The following is a 15,861-nucleotide window of genomic DNA, read 5'->3' on the forward strand; positions in this document are numbered from 1 at the left end:
CTTTCGCCCGTAGTCAGCTGGGATAGGCTCCAGCTTGCCTGCAACCCTGTAGAAGGATAAAGCGGCTAGAGATAGTGAGATGAGATGAGACTTCTAGATTCTCGAGTAAAAACATTTTAAGAGTTTCAAATGTTCTTTTTTTTTTTTCCCAGCACAAAATTAAATGTACTGGAAAAAAAAAAGTTTGGATCTTAGCAGCATATTTTATTCCATAAGAGAGCACTTTTCAGATGAAAAAAGAAAACATAATGAAGGCTGCTGGGTTTTGGTGCAAAATGAAGAAGCGAGTGTGACGGTCAAAGTGTCCAGAAGAACTGTGGCTGGTTCCCTAATGCCGCTTTTCCACTACAAACGCGGCTGAGCCGTGCCGTGCCGAGTCGAGCTGAGTGGAGCTGAGCGGGGCTGTTGGAGTTGCATTTCGACTACAACCGCGCTGAACCGTGCTGGCTGGAAGTGGGTGGACACATTGGGTGGAGTTAGCGAAAGTGGGTGGACGTCACGTGATGTCGTTAAGCAGCGCAAACAGTGACATCAGTGACAGTGGCGGAACAAGTCAGAGCCGGGCCGGGGGCGGGGCAAATGACCGGGCCCTTTATTAAAGCTTATCATAACATCATTTTAGGCTACAAAATGTCCACAACTGCGGTGTTTACCAATTTCAACACTACCGGGTGCAACTATGTTATTTAGTACATCAAGTCCTTCAAACGAACATGTAACTCAGAAACAAAAAACATTAGGATACTGTACATGGCTCATAATAAAACATCAATAGCCTATACTGCGCACATTATTTGAAGGGCATACGAATGAGCGCTCAGAGGTTGCAACGGTGACAGGAAGAGTCAGAAATAAAAGGAGGGCGGTGCAAACCTCACTGAATGCACTGTGTTTACCAATTTCAACACTACGGAGTGCAACTATGTTATTTTGTACATTAAGTCCTTCAAACGAACATGTAACTCAGAAACAAAAAAACATTAGGCGACATACTGTACATGGCTCATAATAAAACATCAATAGCCTACTGCGCGCATTATTTGAAGGGCATACGACGAGCCTTGCGCTCCGCGAACTTGTCCACGATGCTCTGTATGTCACTGATTCAGTGAGCTTTTAAGCGGTAGTCTCACGACCCGAATAGTAAACAATAAACATGGAGGACATGGAGTCGTTAGTGTTGCTGGTCTTGGTGCTGTGGCTTGTTGTCACCGACAACGCGGACAGATACTGGCAAGAGCGTATAGATGAGGCGAGGCGCATAAGGCTTCATAATTCTCGTAATTCGTAATTCTTCTTCTTCCGGGTTTGCGGTGTTTGCAGATCCCAGCGCGCTCACGGGGCGTGTGTGGGCATGTGAGGACACTCCTCCTCACCAATCAGTGCACAGGGGAGTGTCTGCTCACGCCCCCAGCCTCACTCGGCACGGTTTGGCTCGCTTCAGCCCCACTCCAAAACCGTGCGAGTTTTAGGGGCTAAGCAGGGCTGAAGCGAGCCGAGTCGTGCTGGTTTTTGGTAGTCGAAACGCGAGCCGTGTCGGGCTGAAGCGAGCTGAAGCGAGCTGAAGTGAGCTGAAAAAGGGTAGTGGAAAAGGGCCATTAGATGCTCAGTAACACCTACAGATCATTTCCGCATAAAACTGCACTCACTGGACCCAAGACTACTATTTTATTTTATTTTTTTTTAAAGCAAAGGGAATTTTGTCTCACGCCAAATATTGACTTTATTTCATTTATTATGGCTTACTGTTTATAGTATTTTTTTTAACGTTGAAATATTTTTTTAATTTTTTTTTCAGCCGTTTTTGGTCGACAGCATTTCTTTACATGTGCCTAAGACTTTTGCACAGCACTGTATATATGTTTTAAAAAAAAAAATTCACCAATCAGCATAACAGTGCTTGTATATAAATATGAATCAGAAAGTGCACACATGGATCTGAGCTCATTAGTCTTGGGTAGGTCGGTAAAACACAAGCTTGTGTTTTGTATATTGTCATCTTTTCTTTTTTTAAACTCGTATCATTGCGTGAAGGTGTTGATTAATTTTCTCTCACAGCAGTTCTGACAACAGTCTCGGCTGCAAAGTTTATAGTAATGCGCTCTTGCGTTTCTATAGTAACAACTCATTCACAGCGACCCGTTACAGCATGCACTCCACAGAATCCAAAACTAATCATTCTTATTCATTTATACGGCCACTTTAATGGAAGGAGATGTTTATTAAACAAATGGAAGGAGTCCCTGATGTTAACACACATTCTGACTTCTGACATTCTGATTTTGACACACTGGGATTTGCGTCCTTTAGTTACCTTTAGTTAGACGGCCTTCTACCACCTCGAACTCAGCACAAACACCTCGAACCCTGCTGAACGCTTTCCTTTCAGTTGGCCTGGATAAAATATGCCTTGTCTCATGTACACAGTACTGTATATGGACACCTGAGCATCACCGTAAAATGTGTTGCTACAAAATTGGAAGCACGTAATTGTCTAGATTGTCTTAGTATGGTGTAGGAAGTAGGATTTCTCTTTATTAGAAAGCCCAGCAGCCCACAAGGGCCTTTCTGTGTGGAGTTTGCATGTTCTCACCGTGGGTTTCCTCCAGGTGCTCCGGTTTCCCCCACAGTCCGAAGACATGCAGGTTAGGTTAACTGGTGACTCTAAGGCCAAGTTTACATTAGACCGTATCTGTCTCGTTTTCTTCGCGGATGCACTGTCCGTTTACATTAAAACGCCTGGAAACGCCGGGAAACGGGAATCCGCCAGGGTCCACGTATTCAATCCAGATCGTGTCTGATCCGGTGCTGTGTAAACATTGAGAATACGCGGATATGCTGTGCTGAGCTCTAGCTGGCGTCGTCATTGGACAACGTCACTGTGACATCCACCTTCCTGATTCGCTGGCGTTGGTCATGTGACGTGACTGCTGAAAAACGGCGCAGACTTCCGCCTTGTATCACCTTTCATTAAAGAGTATAAAAGTATGAAAATACTGCAAATACTGATGCAAATACTGCCCATTGTGTAGTTATGATTGTCTTTAGGCTTGCCGTCCTTCCACTTGCAAGTGGTAAGTGACGCGCATGCCCGACTTGCACTGAGATCACACACACAGCGGCTCAGTCCCGAATCACTGTTCGTGCGCTATACTCGCACGCTCTGTGAGCTGCGCAGGGCCGGAGTGCGCATCCTCCAGAGGGCACTCGCTGTTCAGGGCGGAGTGATTTGGAGCGCAGGATGCCTGCAGAGCCGAGCGTATCCGTGTATTGGCGTTGCTATGTGCACGCAAATCGTGTATTGGTGTTGCTGTGTGCACACTAATCGTTTTAAAAACGTTAATCTGATGATCCGCTGATACGGTCTAATGTAAACCCCACCTATTGACCGTAGGTGTGAATGGTTGTGTGTCTCTCTGTATCAGCCCTGCGATGATCTGGTGACTTGTCCAGGGTGTACGCCGCCTCTCACCCATAGTTGGCTGGGATAGGCTCCAGCTTACCTGATAATGGATGGATGGATGGATGGATGGATGGATAATTCAGGGGTTCAAACATCTCCTCACAGCCAAAATCTTGTGGAAAGCCTTCCTAGAAGAGTAGAAATCATTATCAGAGCAAACCGGGGACCGGTTCTGGAATATGATGTTCACACACGGATTTGATTGGTTGAGTATTCACAAACTGTTAACCATTTAGTACACCAGTATATGTTGACCTGGACATGCAAAGTATATCAACTTGGAAAGCACAAAAGCAAATCAGAAAACAGAACATGAAATCAGAATTTAAGAATAAAATGGCAAATACAAATTGAAAGACAAAAGCAAAGCCAAAACCAGAACATCACATTCAGAACCACAAAAGTAAAACCCAAAACACAAGAGTACAAGTGTTATTTGTGCTATGCGAGCATTTATTTACTGCCATGTTGACACTGAGGTGATTTCTGAACCTGGGATCTTGGAGACCTTCCCAACATCCAGAGTAGGTTAGAAATTTTGAGTTATGAGCTGATGAGCTTTACTTGATTACAGCATCAGTTTATACATATAAATTAACATGCTCCATTGCACACTCATACTCGCATCCCTCTATCAGAATCATTTTACAGAAATTAAAACTCCTCGACTGGATTTAATAGCTATGTAAGTGGAAGCCATGGCCTAATGTTTAGAGAAGCAGCTGTAGGGGTAAAAGGTTGACGGTTCGATTCCCTGGACCAGCAGGAATGGTTGAATTGCCCTTGAGCAAGGCACCTAACCCCAACTGCTCCCTGGCTGCTCTGGGTATGTTGTACGCTGCTCTAGATAAGAGTGTCTCCTAAATGCCTATAATGTAATCTCATCTCATCTCATTATCTCTAGCCGCTTTATCCTGTTCTACAGGGTCGCAGGCAAGCTGGAGCCTATCCCAGCTGACTACGGGCGAAAGGCGGGGTACACCCTGGACAAGTCGCCAGGTCATCACAGGGCTGACACATAGACACAGACAACCATTCACACTCACATTCACACCTACGGTCAATTTAGAGTCACCAGTTAACCTAACCTGCATGTCTTTGGACTGTGGGGGAAACCGGAGCACCCGGAGGAAACCCACGCGGGCACGGGGAGAACATGCAAACTCCGCACAGAAAGGCCTTCGCCGGCCACAGAGCTCAAACCCGGACCTTCTTGCTGTGAGGCGACAGCGCTAACCACTACACCACCGTGCCGCCCTGTAATGTAATGTAATGCAAGTTTATATTCTATAGCTTTTCTAACAGAGAAACTGTGAAATATTCAATGGGTTATGAACATATTGACTTCTGGAGAGAAGGATGTTCTTGTGTAACATCTTGTGGTTTGCTATCTTTTCACTGTCTTTAGAAAAGCACACATTTTGTTGTAGATTGTTTATCAACAGATTATTAATTGACGCTTGTAAAAAAAAAAAGGGATTGGAACAAACAGCAGCTCATATCTGCCACCGCTGACTCGTTGTGACATGCTCACATTCCACCCTGTGCTTCTCAAGCTGCTTATAGGAACAGATCTATGATTATTCTCATCTCACCCGTGTAATCTCATTCATAACTATAGCAAAGCTAAATAAATAAATAAAAGCTCAGATCAGCAAGCCTCTTCGAAGCAATTCAATATGATCCTCTTTCTCAGATAACTGCATCACATACTCATCTTTCAACTTTATACTGGTCAGCAAAAAGCATAAATGTCACATATGTTTTGTTGATGTTATTCATTTCATGATTGGGACGGAAGATATGAAGAGAATCTTTCAACAAATGTTAAATGTGTGTCATAAATCAGCGCAACTAGATCGCTGCTTCGGAATTGACCTTTCAGAAGTGCTAGTCCAGCTCTTACGGCGAATATGTCAAAAACGAGAATGCACGTCGTAATGTGGCTGGTAACGCACTCTATAAGGACGTAGAGAAGATGGAAAGGGTTTGAGCATGAACTCTAAGAAAGTTGAATTGAGAACAGCATTCATTGGTAGTGACGTTCTCGGAAATAAAGTTCCCAAGCTGTACTTTAACTTGTGGATGGAGTGGTAATGTAAGAGCGCACGGTCCACCCTCGCAACAAGGAACAGCGATGTTTTGGTCCCTTTATTTCTGAGAGTGTAGTTGTAATGTCTGCCACACCAACAATCACACCTCAACCCAGCTATTAACCTGACTTTAGGCACTGATGTCAGGTGAGAAGACTTGGCATGCAATCAACGTTCCAGTTCTTCCCCCAAGATCACTTGAGTTGTTCATCACCACCCTTGGTGAACCCTGTCTTCCTGGAGTCAGCTTTACCCACAGCAGTGTTGTCGTGAACAGGTCCGGGCCTTTTAGTTCCAAAGAAGGGAAATCTTAATTCTTCATTTATGCATACACTTCATAAGCTTGTGTGATTCCAACTTTTGGCCCTTTTCCACTACCCTTTTTCAGCTCACTTCAGCCCGACACGGCTCGCGTTTCGACTATCTAAGAACAGCACGACTCAGCTCGCTTCAGCCCTGCTCAGCCCCCAAAACTCGCACGGTTTTGGAGTGGGGCTGAAGCGAGCCAAACCGAGCTGAGTGAGGCTAGGGGCGTGAGGAGACACTCCCCTGTGCACTGATTGGTGAGGAGGAGTGTCCTCACATGCCCCGCGAGCACGCCGGGATCTGTAAACACCGTAAACCCGGAAGAAGGAGAATTACGAATTACGAGAATTTCTGAAGCATTATGCGCCTCGCCTCATCTATACGCTCTTGCCAGTATCTGTTGGCGTTGTCGGTGACAACAAGCCACAGCACCAAGACCAGCAACACTAACGACTCCATGTCCTCCATGTTTATTGTTTACTCTCCGGGTTGTGAGACTACCGCTTAAAAGATCACTGATGTCACTGTTTGCGCCGCCTAACGACATCACCTGACGTCCACCCACTTTCGCTAACTCCACCCAATGTGTCCACCCACTTCCAGCCAGCACGGTTCAGCGCAGTTGTAGTCGAAATGCAACTCCAACAGCCCCGCTCAGCTCGATTCAGTCCAACTCAGCACGGCATGGCTCAGCCCAACTCAGCCGCGTTGGTAGTGGAAAAGCGGCATTTGTGGCAATAGTTTGTGGAAGACCAAACCGAAATGGCTGTGATGGTCAGATGTCCACATACCTTTAGCTTTACCACTAGAAATATTCTATCCACATTCACTGGATATGAGCAATCGTGCGCTCTGATTGGCTACTCTACTACCAGAATATCAGCTCATATACCGTGAGTAGAGAAAAACAAAATGGCAGCGTGTGTTGCTGAACCAACCGAGGATGAAATAAAAACTCGAATCGAAAACAAAACCACAAAAAAAACCAAGTATTACCAGGCAAAACAAACCTCGCCCGGTCGCACTTATGATGAATATGAAGGAAGATATTGCCAAAAAATAGGTACCCTATGGGTATATGTGGCTACTGCTTATAAATAAAATAGTTTTCTGATCCCATGTCCATACAGTAAATATAGCATATATATATATATATATATATATATATATATATATATATATATATATATATATATATATACAGTATATATTTACTCTATGAGGCAGTAGCCACAAAAATGAAGCGTAATCCAAAAACGAACAATTAAAAAATCACAGAAGTAAAATATACCAAGTGTCTGTACTTTATATTATTCTACATTTACCTCTTACAGTTTTCGAAACCGAAACCTCCGAACCGAGGCTGACATACACATGCTGTTGCCATGACCCAAACTCTTATTTCCCGGAAATGGCCCGGTGCTAGAGCTCAGTGGAATGCACTTTCCCTCTGTAATAAGCATAAACATGTCTGAAAGTGATTTCTTTCGGCTTGTCCATTTATTTTGAATAGTGAACCGAATTGTATCCACTCACCGGCCATTTTACTCAGAACACGTGTATGCGCATAGGCAGTGCGTGATCGATACACTTACATTCTTAAAGCACGATGATGTAGTGCCTAGCGCCTCTATTGAGGTTTTTCACCTGACATCACAGGGTCACGTGACGCCCCGGTGTCTGCCATTTTGAAGGTCAAGCTAGCTAATGTCAACATCATCATAGCTGGTATGTTACTGTAGCAATGTTTACGTTCAGTCATTTGGATGACTGTTAAAACCTTTCAGTCTCAAGTTTTTCCTTTACTGTATTTACTAGTTTACTGTAATTATGACCCGGCAGCTATTTACACCGGATCCAGTGTAAATAGCTGCCGGAGCGCGCTCCGGCTTGCTCCCCCTCAAATTAAGCAGCCCGCTCCGGCTTGCTCCCGGAGTGCTCCGGCCGAGGTTTCGGAGCACGCTCCGGCTTGCTCCCGGAGTGCGCTGCTTAATTTGAGGGGGAGCAAGCTGGAGCGCGCTCCGGCAGCTATTTACACTGGATCCGGTGTAAATAGCTGCCGGGTCATAATTACAGTAAACTAGTAAATACAGTAAAGGAAAAACTTGAGACTGAAAGGTTTTAACAGTCATCCAAATGACTGAACGTAAACATTGCTACAGTAACATACCAGCTATGATGTTGTTGACATTAGCTAGTGCTAACAGCTAGCTGCTAGTGCACTGCTACAACACAGACACCGACCCTAATAATACAGTTCTTGGTCACTGCCTGGTAACAGCAAATTTATAACGGGCCATGTCTCAACAGACTAAGAAGTTATTTCAATGACATTTAATAACATTTTGTTTATCCTGAGGACCGAAAGTAAATGAAATGTGAACAAACCTTAGCTGTAATAAGATGGCGACCACCGGCTCCAGGGACGACCCGCTGATGTAGGCATGTTACCCAGCCTGACACAAAATATTTGTAGGCATCCAAACTCTTATACGCTTTCAGATCAATACCTTTGTATGGCGATGGGTTTTTAACGACATAGGTATACAGATCATGTGGGCCGAAGTCAGGTAAAGACGAGGGCTTCGTGTACTTCCGTACGTCAGTGAACAATCCTGGTGGAAGCAGGTAAACGTCGTTCTCTAAGCCTGCTAACCTCAATTTTTGCAAATACCTTTCCCTCTGCTTGCCCTGTAAATGCCCTACGTTGCTGGATAGTGAAGGTGTTTTCTGCATCTCGCTCCTTTTTCTTTTATGTTTTTCGTTTGTCGCCTTCCTCGCATTCAAACCGATTCGAGCCGTGACGTCCAAAATGGCAGCCTCACATGACTTGGTCACGTGGGTGAAAAACCTCAATATGAGGCAGCGGACACAACAAAAACGATTTTGATCTTTTTGGTGACCTTGACCGGATGACCCTCAAAATGTTGGAGGTTCTATTTGAGACCAATGCCCAACTATCCTGAAAATTTCATGAAGATCGATCCAGCCGTTTTCCCGTAATATCGTTTACAATAAAAACCCAAAGAAACCCGACCGAAAACAATACCTTGCCCCGCTTACTCCGTAGTGGGTGAGGTAAAAAGCAACAAAATATGGAATAAAAGTATTTAATGTTAAGAATATATATTTTTAAAAATTTCCAAGCATTATTATTATTGGGGGCGGCACGGTGGTGTAGTGGTTAGCGCTGTCGCCTCACAGCAAGAAGGTCCGGGTTCGAGCCCCAGGGCCGGCGAGGGCCTTTCTGTGCGGAGTTTGCATGTTCTCCCCGTGTCCGCGTGGGTTTCCTCCGGGTGCTCCGGTTTCCCCCACAGTCCAAAGACATGCAGGTTAGGTTAACTGGTGACTCTAAATTGAGCGTAGGTGTGAATGTGAGTGTGAATGGTTGTCTGTGTCTATGTGTCAGCCCTGTGATGACCTGGCGACTTGTCCAGGGTGTACCCCGCCTTTCGCCCGTAGTCAGCTGGGATAGGCTCCAGCTTGCCTGCGACCCTGTAGAAGGATAAAGCGGCTAGAGATAATGAGATGAGATGAGATTATTATTATTGCATTTTTCACATAGTGCTCCTGTCATTTCGCCGGTTTGTTTACATTCTAAGCGGAAAAGATTTGGTCGGACGTTTTGTATAAAGTTTTTATTTATCGAATTTGCAAAAAATAAAAAGGCTCCGTTTCTCAAAATCCAGTGAATGTGGATAGAATAAAACAGTTATTCCACTCAATCTCGTCGTACATGGCTTATAGCCAACTCGGTGCTACGCGTCTCATCAGCTATTAGCTCATGTACGACTTGATTTTGGGGAATAACTGTGAAATATTGATCAATTTTTAGGTTAGTAGAATGTTTCCACTCCACACTTCAAATATGTTTGTCGAATACACTACTGATCACGTTCTCTTATTCGCTCTGGCTTTGTGTTATAGTGTAATATTTCTTACTTTTGTGTACAAAGTTGTGGCCACATTTCAATGTTGAAAGTCCCAGAGTCACAGTAGCTTATTGGTAATACACATTATTCCTCAAAAATATATATCCAGCACGATGCTCTAAACAAGTGTGCTACTGTCTCGGGTCCTTCATTTGGATTCCTATTGTACTCCATTGTGATCGCTCTGTTTTCACTGTACAGAAACATCAAAAAATAGTGTGTTATATAGCAAATAAGAAAGAAAGAAAGAAAGAAAGCACAACTTTGTTCATCACGCACTTGTGAAATTTCCTCTCTGCATTTAACCCATCTGAAGCAGTGAACACACACATGTGAGCAATGAGTACACACACACATACCCAGAGCAGTGGGCAGCCATGCTAACAGCGCCCGGGGAGCAGTTGGGAGTTAGGTGCCTCGCTCAAGGGCACCTCAGCCCAAGGCCGGGGTGCCCTTGAGCGATAGGAATGTTGGAATGGATAGGAATGTTGGAATGGGTTCTGTGTTCCTCTTCTTCTTCTTTGTTTACCTTTACACCTTTTTTTGCTCTTTTTTTTTTTCCTGTGCACTTGTACTTCTTCTGTTGCCTAGCAGATTTTGCATCACGATGAACATCTAATGATAATTGTAGAGTGCTTTTGGAACTCAGTCCCCTGGTGTATCGCCGAAACGAACATTATAACTGAGAAACTCATTCAGGAACACGTTGGAGATGATGCACCTGGACGTGTTTTGATTCAGCAAAAAAACTACTTTGCTTCGCACCTGTATGTTGAATGAGTCATTCTGTTGCACCTGTCAAATTGGTAAAATTGCTACCTATGTCATTGTGTACGTTGTTACTCGAGCACGAGGGTGCATTGGTTGCTAAATAATGAACGGTTTGGCTTGACAATTGCAGTCTGTGGAAACGAAAGGCGGCTCTGTTATTTCGATGCAGTTCGGCTTGCGGATGCATTGCTCTTTTATAAAATATTCTTTCTGCAGTATATGGAGACTTGCATTGATTTGTGTTTCTTTCCTGAACTATATGTTTACACTGGCTGCTCCGAGGCGTGGGTGCACGACCCCATCCACGGATTTCTGAGCGTGTGGCCCACAGGGGAAACGAAAGTGGTTTTCTAAATGTGTTCTTCTGTGCCTTTGCTGCAGTTTGGGCCAATACTTATTTGGGGGCTTGTCTGTAAAATGTCAAGGATCGAATGGACCTTTTTTTAAATAAGGACTTTCTTTCTTTCTTTCTTGTTTTTTTTTTTTTAAATTCAATCAGCATTGCCTTGAATTCTATAGAACTACACTGCATCGATCAGACAATTCCCTGTGTAAGATGTCAGAACAGAAACGGTAACATTGTGCACCGAGAACATTAACATCAACCTGTGATTTGAATTAAAACCAAAACTACTGTTAGAACTACAATCCAATATTAATAACGCCGACTGACTGGAGACTTCAGCAGCGCCGTTTTATAAAACGCATTAAAATACTCTGCACAAAACCGTGGGTTCGAAGACAAATCCCAGTGTTGTGGCAATCTTACCCTGATCTGATGCTGTGCTTTTGTGTAATGTATCCGAGAACCTTATCGAAATGCCAGGATAGGGTTAGTAAGTCCAGTCAGAATGATGTAAATGCTGAAATCATAATGAAAGGATGTCTGTAATTCCTGCGTAATGAAATGAATAAACTCTTAGCGTGAGCTAGCGTGGATAACAATACACACATTTCCCAACATTACCATTTCTTATGAAAAATACCAAGGTTAATTAGAGGTTAGGGACTGGGATAGTGTTTGTACCGACGCTAACGATGTTATTCTTCTAAAAACAAGTGAAATCTAACCACGTCGCCCTCGCTTTGGTCACATTCAGACTGGTTTCTGATTGCGTTTCATACAATAGCTTTGTCTTTGCATGTAATGTAAAAGCATGCTTTTCTTGACTTAGCTTGAGGATTATTGTATCTGATAGTACGGTAAATGCTATATTACAAACTGCTTGTGGCGTCCTGGATTTGTTCGATTACAGCGGCGTAACGACATACTCCGGACTCAAGGTAACAGATAAGCATTAAACCATTAAACACGTGACCCTTTTGTGACCCTGGACGTAAAACCAATGTGAGTCACAGATTTAACCGCTCACGGCAAGCACGGTGTCCCAGCTCCGTTGAAAAACACATTAGATTACAAAGATGATAACTGATTACCCGAGAGAGGTGTATATCTCTCTCTCTCACACACACAACCCTCCAGAGGCTTAAACCTGCACACAAAGATGTAATCAAACCTGACATGCCGGTGAATTGATAATGCCGGCCATTAAGAAACATGTAAACGCTTATTAATTGGATCATTGAGATGCGAGCGCTAAACTAATTGTAGCATTCTGACTCTTAATTGGCGAATGGCTGGATTCCGTTTACAATACTAATGGCCGAGACAGCTGGTGCACAGACACTTTCTGTTCTCTCTTTCCTTCTTCTTTTTTTCCCCCCTCATCCTTTGCTTACTTGGATCATCTTCCAGGACGGCGTCCAACACAGTCAGGGTTTGCGAAATGTGTGTTTACGCGCCTGTATTTGTGTTGTTGGGTGGGCTTTGTGCGTGCTTTCTGTGAGAGAAAGAGTGAGCGTGGAGAATAAAACGCTCTCTCATTATCTCCAGGCCGCAGCCTTGCTCTTCCACTGCTCCCCCAAGACCAGACAGTGGGTACGCATAATCACACAGGCCTAATTTAACCCCATTACAATAATTCATGCACATGTAGGAAAGAAAAATAAAAAACAAAAACAAAAAAACGAGACCAACCCCTGACACTCATTACATATAATTAAATGGAGAGGAAACAGTCATGGTCATACACTGAATTATTTCACTCTCGTCTATTTTATTTTATTGTTTAATCGCTGTGAATCCAGCATATCATTGATTACGGTTTTGTTAGTCTCTCCCACTTTGTAGAAAAATCCCAATTTCTTATTGCCTTCTTGTCCCTTTTTTTTTTTTTTTGAAACTTGTGGATCTTCATGCCAAATTGAACCAGGTTCTTTATCTCCACAGATCAGCCTCAGGGCACCAGATCCAGATGCAACAGCGGCAGTACATTTTTAGCCTATTGATCTGATCTGTGAGCTTCCCGCACGCCGTAAAAAGAGACCGTCGATATGTTTATTATAGCGAGGAGCAGAATAGGCCTCCCGGTGACTGTGAATCCCTTTGACACTTTATGGATCTTTCTTTGTCTGCCATCCTGTCTTTTTTTTTTCTTTTTTTCCTCATTGACAGGATTCAGCAAGATGCTTTAAAAATAGCCTGGCTTCTCTGTTTGTTTGTCTTGATGCATCTATGGTAAACATGAGTCTCTCAGCTGCTCAACTGAGCAAGTGAACTCTAATGAGATCTTCTTCTTCTCCTCTTCTTTTTTCCTCTCAACTTTGCTTAAATAGAACAGACTTTCTCTTCAGTTTCATTGGTCTTCTCTCTCTCTCTCTCTCTCTCTCTCTCTCTCTCTCTCTCTCTCTCTCTCTCTCCTTCACAGCCATGGCAACATTGCGCTTTGGGCAGCACATAATAAAGGCATCGGCAGTGTTTCTGCAAACGGACCTGTCCTTCGCTCTGGTTAACCGGAAGCCTGTAGTGCCTGGCCGTATCCTTTTTATGACCTTTTGTTGGTCGCAGCATTAACATCAATCTACAGTACAGTACAATGTTCTTCAGCTGACAGAGGAGGTAGGCTGCTTGTCTTTCTCTCTCACACACACACACACACACACACACACACACACACACACACACACACACACACACACACACACACATATATACAGTGGTGCTTGAAAGTTTGTGAACCCTTGAGAATTTTCTATATTTCTGCATAAATATGACCTAAAACATCATCAGATTTTCACACAAGTCCTAAAAGTAGATAAAGAGAACCCAGTTAAACACATGAGACAAATATATTATACTTGGTCATTTATTTATTGAGGAAAATGATCCAATATTACATATCTGTGAGTGGCAAAAGTATGCGAACCTCTAGGATTAGCAGTTAATTTGAAGGTGAAATTAGAGTCAGGTGTTTTCAATCAATGGGATGACAATCAGGTGTGAGTGGGCACCCTGTTTTATTTAAAGAACAGGGATCTATCAAAGTCTGATCTTCACAACACATGTTTGTGGAAGTGCATCATGGCACGAACAAAGGAGATTTCTGAGGACCTCAGAAAAAGCGTTGTTGATGCCCATCAGGCTGGAAAAGGTTACAAAACCATCTCTAAAGAGTTTGGACTCCACCAATCCACAGTCAGACAGATTGTGTACAAATGGAGGAAATTCAAGATCATCGTTACCCTCCCCAGGAGTGGTCGACCAACAAAGATCACTCCAAGAGCAAGGCATGGAATAGTCGGCGAGGTCACAAAGGACCCCAGGGTAACTTCGAAGCAAATGAAGGCCTCTCTCACATTGGCTAATGTTAATGTTTATGAGTCCATCATCAGGAGAACACTGAACAACAATGGTGTGCATGGCAGGGTTGCAAGGAGAAAGCCACTGCTCTCCAAAAACAGCATTGCTGCTCATCTGCAGTTTGCTAAAGATCACGTGGACAAGCCAGAAGGCTATTGGGAAAATGTTTTGTGGATGGATGAGACCAAAATAGAACTTTTTGGTTTAAATGAGAAGCGTTATGTTTGGAGAAAGGAAAACACTGCATTCCAGCATAAGAACCTTATCCCATCTGTGAAACATGGTGGTGGTAGTATCATGGTTTGGGCCTGTTTTGCTGCATCTGGGCCAGGACGGCTTGCCATCATTGATGGAACAATGAATTCTGAATTATACCAGCGAATTCTAAAGGAAAATGTCAGGACATCTGTCCATGAACTGAATCTCAAGAGAAGGTGGGTCATGCAGCAAGACAACGACCCTAAGCACACAAGTCGTTCTACCAAAGAATGGTTAAAGAAGAATAAAGTGAATGTTTTGGAATGGCCAAGTCAAAGTCCTGACCTTAATCCAATGGAAATGTTGTGGAAGGACCTGAAGCGAGCAGTTCATGTGAGGAAACCCACCAACATCCCAGAGTTGAAGCTGTTCTGTACGGAGGAACGGGCTAAAATTCCTCCAAGCCGGTGTGCAGGACTGATCAACAGTTACCGCAAACGTTTAGTTGCAGTTATTGCTGCACAAGGGGGTCACACCAGATACTGAAAGCAAAGGTTCACATACTTTTGCCACTCACATATGTAATATTGGATCATTTTCTTCAATAAATAAATGACCAAGTATAATATATTTGTCTCATTTGTTTCACTGGGTTCTCTTTATCTACTTTTAGGACTTGTGTGAAAATCTGATGATGTTTTAGGTCATATTTATGCAGAAATATAGAAAATTCTAAAGGGTTCACAAACTTTCAAGCACCACTGTATATACAGGGCTGAAAACACTGTGTACTCTATACAGCCGTGTCACCGTTGCTCAGCAACAGGTCTGAGTCCAGCCTGACCTTCAGATTGGGTGATGCATATACAGATGTTTACACAGAGGCCCTGACAGGGAGTCCTCTCAGGGATCAAGAAGATCTGCTGAACCAAAGAAAAACAGATCAGGGGCCATATTTACAAAAAAAAACTCTTATCCCTGAAGTGGCACTGAATGAGTTTGTCCATAAAATCTACTCACAAAACTTTTATTGAAGAATTCATAGACTAACAGGAAGGGTGGGGTCAACTCAGGTGCTTGAGAGCGCTGCATAACCGCTGCCATTTTGAAGAGCGCTGCATAACCGCTGCCATTTTGAAGAGCGCTGCATAACCGCTGCCATTTTGAAGAGCGCTGCATAACCGCTGCCATTTTGAAGAACGCTGCATAACTGCTGCCATTTTGAAGAACGCTGTATAACTGCTGCCATTTTGAAGAACGCTGTATAACCGCTGCCATTTTGAAGAACGCTGTATAACCGCTGCCATTTTGAAGAACGCTGTATAACCACTGCCATTTTGAAGAACGCTGTGTAACTGCTGCCATTTTGAAGAACGCTGTATAACTATTGCCATTTTG

The 15,861-nt window shown here is 43.5% G+C and overlaps 1 protein-coding gene across 3 annotated transcripts in view; it reads left to right on the plus strand.

The window, feature by feature from the left end:
• fhit (fragile histidine triad diadenosine triphosphatase) overlaps positions 1-15,861 on the plus strand; it is a 623,061-nt gene that overhangs the window by 184,898 nt on the left and 422,302 nt on the right. For all 3 annotated transcript variants that reach the window (XM_060910954.1, XM_060910955.1, XM_060910956.1), the window contains one exon: positions 13,334-13,441. In XM_060910954.1, the coding sequence (XP_060766937.1) occupies positions 13,336-13,441 (106 nt within the window). In that variant the 5' untranslated portion in view covers positions 13,334-13,335. The remainder of the gene's footprint in view (positions 1-13,333; positions 13,442-15,861) is intronic.

This window comes from Neoarius graeffei, chromosome 26 (assembly GCF_027579695.1).
Source record: "Neoarius graeffei isolate fNeoGra1 chromosome 26, fNeoGra1.pri, whole genome shotgun sequence".
NCBI classification, from domain to species: domain Eukaryota; kingdom Metazoa; phylum Chordata; class Actinopteri; order Siluriformes; family Ariidae; genus Neoarius; species Neoarius graeffei.